At 36.4% G+C, this 13,224-nt stretch overlaps 1 protein-coding gene across 1 annotated transcript in view; it reads right to left on the bottom strand.

Annotated features, from left to right (window-relative positions):
- Positions 1-3,987: 3,987 nt before the first annotated feature.
- Positions 3,988-13,224, bottom strand: part of FSIP1 (fibrous sheath interacting protein 1) — an 87,541-nt gene continuing 78,304 nt past the window's right edge. Inside the window, 2 exon segments of the mRNA XM_052782452.1 lie at positions 3,988-4,242; positions 7,479-8,025. Coding sequence (XP_052638412.1) covers positions 4,220-4,242; positions 7,479-8,025 — 570 coding nt within the window. The 3' untranslated portion in view covers positions 3,988-4,219.

Genomic DNA, 13,224 nt, shown 5'->3' with positions numbered 1-13,224 from the left:
GGGAGGAAGCACTCTTGGAAGTGTAAATAAACCGTGTAGCAGATTTTGCACCTAAAAAGCAAGAGAAAGAGAGAACTCATTTAAAGCTGTGGTTACAAAGCCTTTCTAAGAAGCACCACAAAGAAGAGAGATGCTTTCTCATATTATTTGCTGAAATTTTATCTAGAAAATAGGGGGGGTTAATAAAATATATAAATTCTTATCATTATTGAAATTACAGAAATTGAGCTGCAAACAACAGCCTCTCACCTATCCCTCCCTGATTTGGAGGTAAAATTGCACCCTTCCTAGCACAGGAATTACTGGCATACTTTTTTGCACTTCTAGACTAGTCCTTGCCACTCTGATGACATGTTTAAGCAGCCCTTTCCTCTCTGATCTATGCAGCAGATCATTTTTGCACAGCCTGTTTTCACTCTGTGCACAGCATGTCCACTGACTCTGCAGGAGTTCTGCTCGGGAAGTGAGAGGGAAAGCATGCACTACAGATCCGCAAAGTAGATACCAGCCATCATCTGGCTTGGAAAAAAAGCCATCATCTGGCTTGGAAAAAAGCATTTGGCTGAGAATTTTTGTGGGGCGTTTTCCTCTTCTCTTTTTTTTTTTCTTTTTTTTTTGGATAAACCTGGAAGTTTTTTCACCCCTTGATAGGATTACTTCAATTTAAACTTGAATTCTGGACACATAAGAATAACTTCACTCCTTTTATCATTGTTGTCTATAGTCAACAAACTTTTTCTTTTTTTTTTAAATTGGGGTATTTATTCTGTCACTTCTGTTTGAAATGGAAAAGACCCTCAACTGCTCTAAATCTGCATAATAACTGTAAAGCTGGACTGAACTTCTTGTATCATTACAGTACACTGAAATCAATGCTATAGTTCTTCAAATCATCCTACTCAAATATAAGTATTTATGGTATATATTATATATATTAAATTAATACATTTAATTTATTATACTTATATCATTAAAATGATTGAATCACCCTTATTTTCCTCTTTTGGACAAAAATACTATGGAGTTTGTAATTTAAAAGGGCAAAGCATGCAGCATCAAAACAGCCACTAGAGTAAATCAGTATCAACAGCTGTGAGTGCTGGCCACCACAAACACCAGCACTGTATGTATATTACTGAGGAGTCTCAGTGACAATGGCAGAATGGTTTGGTCATATATTGCTCAGCAAATAGATGCAAGCACATCAAAATCTTCTCTTCATAGGTATGTTGCTTTCACCAATATTAAATTTTTGGAACAAAATTATCTATCTTGCGCTGTAAAATCATAGTGGGAAATAAGATAAGGAGCACAAACCAGCACAAACCTACATGCACATGTTTTATATTGAGGAATAAGAAATTACATCTCAAAGCCCAAAAGTCAGAAGAATAACTTTAAAAATCAGCGTCCTGTGCTCTGCTGTGTTGTGGCATGAAGGGAGCTAGGAAAGACTGTAAAGAGGCTAGTTGTCAGAATCTTTTACCAAATATAACTTACGCTGAATGAAGGTGTGTATTCTGGAAAACCTGTTCCCAAAGCCTGAGTTAGGTTGCAAATGAAAATTCATTTTAATATCTTAATCATCACTGCTGCATCACTCCCTGAGGAGAAGCCGCCGCATTCCAGTGCAGCTGGAATTCCAGTGGCGAGCCCAATGGAGGGGTTATTGCAGGTCATGACAGAGAGACACTAGAAAAACAAAGAAAAACCCATGAATCCTCCCAGGCTCAACTTTCCTTTTACCCTGATATTGGTGATGTTTCAGCAAATGACCTTGTCACTACATTTTATGTAATATCTCTGTTATTCTATACCTCATACCAGTAACCCTGTTTTACCAAATAATTTTATTTCCTACAGTTTTATTTAAAATTGAAAATAAATAAAGGAGGACTTGAATTGGTATTTCACCTATAACATCAAGCAAGAAATAAAATCTTCCCAAAGAACCTGTTACTTATATAATGCAGTAGAAACCAAGCACAGATAAATATTAGGTCATTAATTTTTGACAGTCTCTGAGTTTGGGTACCAACCCTATGTGCCTTTGGAATAGCATTTCATGAGCGCTAGGTCCCTGCGGTTTGCAGTGACTACAAGTGGTGCAGGGTGCTCGGCACTTCCCAAGACCTGAAGTAAAGTAACAGAGTTCCTGTTGGAATACACAATTCAAGTTAATAGTGATTCAAACTTACGTGCTTATCCCTGAAATGCCAGATGTGAATAAAAAGTTGTACTCATGGCTTCAGGAATGTTGAAGGCTTAGTCAGTGACAGGCTCTTCCTTGAGGGTGCTAGGAAAAGCTTTTTCATAACAGTGAGACATTGAAGATAACAAAATACACCAGAAAAGTAAGAATTCATTAGTATTTCTCTTAATATATGTTGCAGATATTCTACATGCAAACTTGAAACAGAACTTAGTTTTCTTCATAAACTATCTGAGCACTTTAACACTGGTTTTGAGAAGGACTCGATAAAACACAAGTTCCATCTGAAAATAACTGGACTGTGGAAACATTACAGCCAGTGGACAGTGCTGCATGAATATCATACAGGCACAGAAAATACTCTTGAAAAAACTTGTTGGTATTGCTTTGATTATATTTATGGTAAAGAAATTATGACATAGGCTTAAAATTTTTAAAGAAGAAAAGAAATACATCTAGGTGAGATTTGCAAAGCTCCATGAAATGTGCTTACAACAATCCTACGCAGAGCAATGGGACTGCGCAGAAGACCCAGTATCCATGGGTTTGTTATTGCGTTGCAGAACAAGTAAAAATATCAGGAAACAATAAATAGCACTTGCTTTTCAAAAATATAATGTCCCACTGACATTTTTAATTAAAAGAAAGTAGGTTAGATTCTGATCTCTGTTATATCCACACAATTACCACTTTCTCAGGAGTGTACATCCACTCAGACTGGCAACTCTGTAAATGAGATTAAAATCTGGGCCGATGTGTGCATTAATGTAAACATTCAGTTTGGTTCAAGTAAGTCCTATGCCATAACACAGCCATTATATAGTTAACATTCTATCCACACATCTTTTATTATTGAATGTTAAACAGCTAGTATAGTATCTAAGAAAGAATTTGTCCTTTTAGTTTGTCTCAAATGAGAGCTTGTCAATGGGAAAATCTAGAGTTTTCTTTGCTAGAATATCTCTCCCCCCTCAAAAAAAGCTTTTAAAGAGAGAACCACGTTTTTTTAATGTCTTTTTATTCTGACACTACAGTGCATGAAATGAAAAACTAACCATCAGCTCAGTAAATAAGTAGAATATTCAGAAAAAATAGTAAAGAGTAGACAAGCAAAAACTTGTAATGAAGTTTTATTATTATCTCAAACACAAAACAGCTGTATTGCCCTCTCCCCAGCTAGCCATTACTGTAAGGTTTCACAATCCAGTAACTGCTAGGGCAAACTTCTGAACTTCACTTCTATCCACATCAAGCCTCCACGAGGGACTGCGATCTTTCATCACTTAGTTACGTTTCTTAACTAGAGGATAAGACTGTTCGCTATATGATTACACTCTTCACAGGATCAAGAATCGGACACAGCTGAGCAGACTGGTGCCGATGTTCTGATCCAGCAGAGGACTTGTGCAAGCCTTTACCTTCAACCAAACCAGCAGTCCAGCAGACAGCCCCGGGGCAGAAAACTGAGTATGTATTTGGGTCCTTCACTGAGTCAGGGCTCAGCAGTCAGGCTGCAAGCTCCAGCAAACTGCACTGGGATAACAGAGGCCAGGTTTTAGCTAACTTCATGAAAAAAGTAGATTGTGTGTAAAGGAATAAAAATAAAACTATTATATACATTTCACATCTACTCTCATAAAGTCTCATCAGTAGACACTGAACTTTGCAAGTTTTATCTTACATTTTTCATGAACAAAGACACGCACATCTATCAGACACACAGCTACACAAATGTCTATGTACATTTATGTATTAGATAGAACACCCCCAGCAAATTTAATAGAAATGCAAGAGTTTATTTTGAAATCAAACTGCAACAATGTATGATAACGACAATAATAATTATCTCTTAAGAATAAATCAGCTCACGGAACAGTTTTCAGTGAAGATAACTCATTCCTTTCAGGTTGTCTGAAATGATACTCTATCAGTATAATATCACTGATGGAGGTTTAACCACACTTTCAGAAAAACAGTTGTGCAAAGAAGCATATAATCACTCTCCCCTCAACTTTCAATCTTCATATCATCTGTAAAAAAGAAAAGAATCATATGCTGAACTGCTGCAAGCGCAATATTATTTGCAAGAGGAAAAAACAAGTTTGTGATACAACTTCTACTTAAAACTTAATACACCCCCTAAAAAAAAGAGCTGGAACTAATTATCTCAGTGAACATCACCTATATTTACATGCATATGACCCTGATGTAGATTACTGCTTCTTTCAAGAAACAGGAATTACTTACCTCTGAAGGCACATGAGAATTTCCTTCAGATATATATATACAAGTATATATATGAATTATGTTAATAATTATGCTTTCCTTAAAATATATGTAATTTAACGTATTACAGTAAATCTTTATCACAGACTACAGTACCATAATGACTGAAAAACAGAAATTCTCCTAAACCAGTTTCACACAGTTTTGTTTGCTTACGTAGCACTACACAGTTTAAACCACATGTAGCAGGCCAGAAAACCAAACAATTTACAGAAAATTATGCATACATGTTTAAATGTCCTTTAGAATTAAGACCATAACAAACCTCAACTATGTAAATATTTCTTAAAAATAAAAATAACACCTGACACTTCTCACACCTTCATCTGCAGATGTATTTGCCTTAAACTGGACTCCACTGGGATCGCCATTCCTCAGTACAATTAGCACATCTAATCATGTCCAAACTAACAACAAGCTTACCTATAGAATACATTAGGCAACTTTACAAATCTGGTAAACATCACAACCTTTTGCTTATGGCCAGGAATAATTGCTTAAGACAGAACTGAGTCACCTTTGCAGGAAACAAAATTAATTCCATGGAAGGGTATAAGGGTTTTCTGTTTTATGCTGTACACTATCTCATAAGCAGTACAGTGACAAAAATAATAAGAATGGACTGCTGTCTATTTAAATGTTAATTTTGGATGTATGTTTTAACATTAGAGTAATATTAATGGAATACAATAAATCTGAATATAATTAATTTAGACTTAAACTTATAGATAACTGCAAAATATTTAGCACTAATGTGAAAACAATTACAAACCTCTGAAGTGGGTTTTATTTTGCACTTACACTTATTGCGCCTAAAGATTACCTGTTCACGCCATTTTTAAAAATCAGACACTGACACAAAGACTCAAAGCCTGATGAGGTTATGATATCTGTAATTACATCCTTGGTTTTGTTTTTAGTAAAAATGAAAAGATTTAGAGACTTTGATAATTCAGAACACTTCCCCCCCCCAAAGAAAAAATATTTGGTAAGCAAAATGACCATAAACCCAAGATGTTTATTAACCATACAGATTTGACGTCTATATGGTTAAACATTACTCAGCCACTACTGAAAACAGACAATTGAAACACCCCCATTGCATTGCTCTGATACAATGCATGATTATGACTCAAAGATACTTAAATTATTATGTGTAAATGTTAACACATTCACTTTGAAGACTTTTACCATGAGATGTCCCATATGGAAATTTACTTAATAGCTGAAATCTCCTTTCTCTCTTGTGCAATAAAATTATCTCATAGTGACTATGTTTACCACAACAGGTATAAATGGTTACCTGCTCACTTCACTACACAGTGGCTACAGTGCATGGTGTTTTGCTTGATTTAACACATCGCATCTTAAAATACACTAATAAAGACAGGTGGTAGTTGGGGCTGAGTCACACTTGACTCTGACTGCACTACATCTATTCAGACTAAAGGAGAACTTTAATTCACATGAAGGCAGCAAGTTAAACTTGAGTTTTTCTCACTGTTGGTTGCTGAAGAAGACTGGCAGTGTAGTATGTAGTCATGTTACTCCTGCATGAGATCAGGTTGCCCCTGGCAGAGGTGGTTCTCTCTGGTGTTCCCTACCACCACCACTGACACCCTGCTCTCCTCTGGGGCAGACCAGTTCCTTCTTCCCTTGCTCCACTCTTCTGATGCTTGCATCTATGTGAAGAGCAAAGCTGGCATGGGAAGTTAGCTGAAAACTAACCTACCAAAAAAAAAAAAAAAAACCCCAACCTTTTCTACAGCTGTTGTATTTCTGTTTTCTTCCTGTTGCAGCTATGGCCTAAATCTCATAATGGGCAAATATTGCAGGTGAGTCTGGATACCAAGTTTGAATGGCAGTGTAAAAACAGCAATAACAAGCCTTCTTGCTTTCTGATAGGTGGAATCACTTCGAAAAAATATTAACATTCCTTTCACTGTAGAAAAGTTAAGTACAAACAATCAGAGAAACAGTTGCGATCATAATTAAGAAATGATAACATAGTAAAGAGGTATTAGGATGTTCTTCCGAATTACCAATGACTGTGAAAAAATGTTTCTCTAAATTCAGAACAGATTACCAGTATAACAAAGATCTATCTTGACAAACCTAGCAAAATTTATTGATTTCTAATACTATTAAACTATAGCACTTTAATCACAAAAAACTTCATACTGTCACAACGTTTATGAAAGAAATGAAAGAGGTAGATGTACCTGCCTAAAATCTAGCTTATTTGAACAGTTTGCTTTCCAGAAAGAGACATGGTTTTAGGCTAAAAATCTAAATGTAGATTTAGATTACTATATCACTATATAAGTGCATTTAAGTAAAGGACATAAAGAATAGAGACATTACCAAAATCTTTTTATAATACCAGATAGAGTGAATTTAATTTTTTGCTGGTTAAAGTCTATTCTTTCTTTTACTGAACTGAAAGTAATTTCTAGAAATTATGCATTATTTGTTCATTTTGGTATCTTCTATGTGTAAATTTGAACTCCCTGAAAGCAATTTATTATTTTTAATATAGCTAGGTCATGTTTGTTTCTATACTACCGAGTTCACCTTATTAAAAACATTCAAGAAACACTTGGATTTTTGTGTGAATTGTTATACTAACTACTGGGAGAATATTTTCTCTCCACAGAACAGTGAACATGACTTTCTGCTACCAAAAAGATAATCCGTATGTGTTGTCAACAGTATTTTCCAGTTGACAGAATTAATCAACATCAATATTATATTTCATAAGAGTCCTAGTCTTATAGTCAATTATGTCAGGGCAAGAATTTTAATAAACATTCTGTTATTTTGTGTGTATTATTTCTGGCACAGTTTTATGTTTCATAAAATACATCCTTACCCCACCATAATAATCAGTGTGTATTGGTGCATACCTTTGGTGAGAACCTGCTTGGTCTTTTTTCATCATAATCAAAAGCCTATTCTAAAGGGTTCTTAAGAGTCTCACCTCCTTTGGTTTGCAGTGGTATGCTGAGAATGTCAGCCTCTGTGGATGGCTCATTGTTCATGCTGATGCAATATAATGGTTCACCCAAGAAAGAAGGTTTCTTCAACCTTTTTGTGTTGAGTGCTCTTGACATAAAGTAACCTTCAGTAATACTCTTATCTGCCATCTTCTGTAAACCTTCTAGGTCATCAGATTCCTCTGTTTGGGCCAGTGAATCCTTTGATAAGTGACTATCAGCCAATGCTTTGCTGACATAGTAGCCAGGGATTTCACTCTCTGCATTAACACATAAGCTTTTGTCTTCAAGTCCAGCCTTTTCCTGAGCCATTAACATCCCTACAATATGGTCTTCAAATAACATTTTGGAAAGAGTAGATGTGGAGTGAAGAGTGGAGTCTTGACTTGTGTAACAAGGGGGACTTAATCCAAAAGAAAGAGATTCCTGAGACTTTGGCATGGTAACGTTGCTTATTGTTCTCTGAGGCTGCATACATTCTTCCAGAAGGGTCTTAAGCTGCTCTTCAGAGAGGCCTGTTTGTTCTTCAGTCTGAAAAAAAAAAAGGGCAAGAATTTCTTCTGTCAAAATATAATTAATGAAAAGCAGCGCCATAAAACAGTTTGAGAGATACAAAAGCACTGGCAGAACTCTTAAACAGATATCCATGTTTTTCAATTCAAACTGAATTTAAATATACATTTACATAATTACATCATTTATGTAACATCTTCACTAGGTTCTAGATAGATTAGATGCTGAAAGTTAGGAAAGAAGTCTGATGTCCACAAGGCACTGAGAGGCCTTTTGATTTTGCTTAGTCTTCCACTAGATATCACTGCTTTTTAATTGCCAAAGCACGTACTTCTTCATATATCTTGGTTTGTTGTGTATACATACAGACACACACACACACTTTAAGATTTTAGTTACTGAAAGCAAAACAACACACTGCTAAAAGATTTACAGCTGTTGGGGCGATGCAACTGGGGTCAAAAATGGTTTTGGACAGCACCAGCCCACAAAGATTGTCACGTATTGCTGAAGTATTCCCAGCCACTCATGGTAGAAATGCAATGTACCCTCTCTCAAACATGTGACAAAAAGCACATCAGTTACTCAACTACAGGACCTACCACATCAAGTATGTCCCACGGCATATGACAGAAGAAAGCCCCATCTTCTTTACAACAGTTTTACTGCTTTCTACAAGCTGTCACTGCTTGGATAGCTCACAGATGTACCTTTTCAGTCAATTTCTCATTCAGACAGTGGCACACTCCTACTATTTTTATCATGCAGGTTTTCTTTACTGGACATTTCTTAAAATCTGATATTAAAGATAATGACTGATATTAGCTGGTAATGGTGAAGAATAGCAATGGATATTTTGCTTAGAGAGGTTTGCAATGGGGAGTCACTTCTAGCCTTTACAATTCTTAATGCTCCTTGGTAATAAAGAAGCACAATGCTACCTGACAATTTAAAGTACAAGACATATTTTAGATATGCATAATACATTTGCCCATGAAATATGAGATATAGAAGATATAATAATATATATTATAAATGTTATAGATACTATGCAACATTTAATGGAAAAAGATGCTTTCTACAATCAAAACCTTGGTCTTACCTAACCTCCAAGAGACAAAGGATCAGTTGACAATCTGATGAACTCCCTAAGGCTGCAGTGATGTATGTCAAACAATGATTTTATTCATTGTTTGTGTAATGACTTACTACACAGAATTTACTTTACATTCTGCTAGAGCATGGAACTACTGTCATTTCAGAGGAAAGATCAATATCAGATGTCTAGCTGATTTTTTTTTTTCCCCTGAAGGTCTCTTATCCAACTACAGGAGTGGTATGACCCTGTTTGATGTATACAAAGTGATGAGATCGCAGCCTAAGTAGCACAGGGTTATGCCTGAAAACTGATTATTCATGTTCATGAATGGGGACAATTTTCAGTCAGCAAGAAAATAGTATTTCTTTGTAAAACTTGTTGTGGCTATTAAAAATTACAAGGTGACACTACAAAGTGAACAAGAAAGACATTTTAGTTGACTTTCAGTCACCATTCTGTATTTACATGTTCAAACATTAATAATAGCCAACAGCCGCTACTATAGACTGATTACTTTACAGTTCAGGCACTAGTTGATGCACTTAAACTCAGTTTTATAGATTTATTCAACCCACTAGGGTTTTCCTGCACAGACCAATTTCCTTCCCAAAGACACTTTGAGTTCACTTCCTACACACAGAAAAGAAGGCAACTACATTAAAGAAATTGAGATGTCAAGGGCTTTTAAACAACAACAACAACAAAAAAGAGCACGAAAGACTATCACTATGTGTAGAGAGCTTTATTTAGATTAATATAAAATCAGGTAATTACATTGAGATTCAGCTAATCTTGGTATCAATCAATTTACTTTTGATAATATAACTGAAATCAAACCACAACCTTAAGCACTTATTTAGATAAGAAAGAAAAAATTATGACCTCTTCAACTTTTCTCAGGCTTCTAAATTTTAATCCTAGTGCAGAAAGTACTCACTGATGAAAAATAAGTCAGACAAGCAAAAACAATTACTAGCAAAACACATGACAAATCAAAAGTGGAACATGGAATTTTTCAAATTTTCTCTCTCAGTCTAATCTACTAGCCCACACTGAATTCCTTACATTTCTTGAAGGAGTATTTTAACTTGCAGGACAATGTCTGTTTACAAGTAGTCATTATTAGAATGGACTCACTATAAGAAACAAGATGCATTCACTCAGGCAGAGCACCACAGTAACATGGTTATACCACTACTGGAAGCACAGCTGCATCTAAAGTGCATCCACAGAGCAGAATACTATGCTACATAAAAATAACTATATTTGTACCACAGAAGATTCTCACATCTGGAAATTCACATGGATTCCCACGTGTTTTTGAGTGTGTGGTTCTATACTAACATATTTCAAAGCTCTTGGCCAAGATCACTTGGAGCTAATTTTATGTTAATGACAGGGCAATTCACTCACTGCAGAAAGGAATTCTGCATCTGGAGTAAATGAATGACTGAGTACAAAATGAACATAGCGAGGAAGATCATATTGTCCTGCCTTTCTTTTGTCCTTTTATTTCCCCCAACTCCACCCCATTTATCTGCAGTCTACTTTTCCTTGTCCAAATTTAATTTTTTCCTTTTTTCCTTTCAGGAGAATCACATGGCTTGTACTGACAATTAGTTCATAGATTACCTTGATTATTACCAGAGGGCTAGGTGGGGAGATTTAGAGCCTAAGGCAAATGGGGAGGTAAATGAGTCTAACAGCTAGAGAGTGAAAAATTTGGTAACTTGTGGGCTTGTTTTCCTCTAGAGTGGCAGGCCTGCAGACAAAGCAGACAGTGTAAAACATTACTTAGTTTTGTTCGTACTTTATGTCTTCCTCCCTTTGGATTGTTTTGTAAGACATGCTTGCAAGGATGCAAAGATAAGGAAAGAGAAAGTATTTAACATACCTCCCCAAAATTTACCTTTTTAAATACTAAAGGCTCACTGTTCGCAATTTTCTTGTGCCAAAGTCACTTTAGGGTTAAGGAAAAATATACAGCAGAGGAGAAGATAGCTCTTAAATAGCCATCAGTCATCCACTCAGCAGCAAGAAGTTTACATTGAAATGAAAGCAGAAAGGCTGCTGTTGAAATCAGAAAACTGAGTTTAGGGAAACATGCAATACCCTAAGGAGAGACACCTCACACCAAAAAAGGCTGTGTATTTGCAACCAAATGAGCATTTTAGCTCATGGAATCACATAATACAGCAACTGTATTAGGAGTTTGCAAAGTACGCATTTGCACACACCAGAAGAAATCCTGTCACAGCTAACTGTACTAGTTTAGAGTCACAAGACTTGGAATCAGTAACACAGTCTTAGGGAGACACTAGATTCTACTTCTCCCAAGCTTTCACTGCCCTCACTGTAAATAATTTACAACGCCTATACAGAAAAAATACTTCAAGATATTTCTTTAAAAATACAAGGACATAAAATTAATGTAATTCAAAATGCAGAAACAACCCACTAGACAAGGGAAAATGAACTATCAGGTCTGGTTCCCATTAGAAATTGGAAAACCTTTTAATTGTTCTGGCTAATTTTTAATAGGACACTGAGTCCTATTCATTTCCTAAGCTTTTCACCGTTAATGATCCAAAAAACCTAATTCCTAGCTACGAGTTTAGGAGCCTGCTAATGACCTTTACTGTTTATGTGTGGCTAGCTTTTCACACACCTGTGGCCCTTCTCTGATTGAAGATTTCTTGTTCCTTGCTGAATTCCTCGGTGACATGGGTCTACAGAGAAAAACTTACTGCATGTGGTAGGAATGCAAACTTGTAGATAGCTGTGGACAGACTTGCTGTGACTACGGGCTTGCAAGTTCCAAGCTTTAGGCTTGTTTTCCACATCTACACAGTAACAGAAACAGACTAACACTGAAAGGCCTTATCAGATTTTAGCATGGAGATAAAGCTAATAAGTCAGGATTATTTCTAATTATAGTAAAAAATCATAAAATGACACACAGTAAATGAATAAGCACTAGAAACTCAGGACTATTTAAGGACTCATGTAGCTGGCATATCTATAAACATGCACATTTTGTTGCATAATCTGAAAGTATTACAATCAACAGTTCATGATACTTTATTTGCTTGAAACTATTTCTTTTGATGCTCTAATTTACTTACATTTTTACTGATGTGTAGGACTGCAACAGTCAATTCTAAAGTAACTGTTCTCTTCCTGATAAGATGACTCCATGTTAAGAATATACTGATCTATTGAGACAACATTCAGATTTTTGACATATCAGCACAGGAAGGTTTTGTAAGTTTTAGTTTTTTCATGATTTACTAATAGTTTCTCAAACAGCTCTGTTTTGCTTTGAAAAGGCAATCCTTGCCTTGTACCTCCACACTGTGCAACTCAACATGCACCATCAGCTCCAAGGTCTCACCTTTACACGTCACACCCAAGCACCATGCACTTGTCTATGAACAGTACTGGTCAGCGCTACTGTGCAATATTATTAATATGCTGCATACAAAATCAGACACATCATGACACTGTGGAAGAGCTTCTTAAAATTGCCAGAAATGCTAAAAGCCTAAAGTTCTTTTGCACCACAGAAGTCAGGATTGGTGTCCATAACTTGTAAACTAATTTAAATTATGGGAATATATCCTTATGAGACTGTTGTGGGTTAACCCCAGTAGGCAGCTAAGACCACACAGCTGCTTGCTCATCCCCCACCTCCCTGCCCCAGTGGGACAGGGGAACAGGAAAGGAAGAGTAAAAGCAATAAAACTTGTGGATCGAGATAAAAATTGTTCAATAAGCAAAGCAGAAGGGAAAGAAGAGAGTAAGAAAACGAAACAAGTGATGCAAAGGCAATCACCCATCATCTCCCATGGGTAGACCAATGCCCAGCCAGGTCCTGAGCAAAACATGGGTAACTTTCTAGAAACCCCTCTTCTCCCTCTTCATTGCTGTGCATGATGTTACACAGCATGGAATAGCTCTTTGGCTAGTTCAGGTCATCTGCCTCATTGTGTCCCCTCGCAGCCTATTGCGTATCCCCAATCTATTCAGTAGGAGGGCAGAGTGAGAAACAGAGAAGGCCCTGATGCTGTGCAAACACCGGTTAGCAACAGCTAAAACATGGGTGTGTTATCAGCATT

This window comes from Harpia harpyja, chromosome 3, assembly GCF_026419915.1.
Source record: "Harpia harpyja isolate bHarHar1 chromosome 3, bHarHar1 primary haplotype, whole genome shotgun sequence".
Classification (NCBI taxonomy): domain Eukaryota; kingdom Metazoa; phylum Chordata; class Aves; order Accipitriformes; family Accipitridae; genus Harpia; species Harpia harpyja.
Note: the sequence above shows the minus strand (reverse complement) of the source record. Positions and strands in the feature narration are given on the sequence as shown.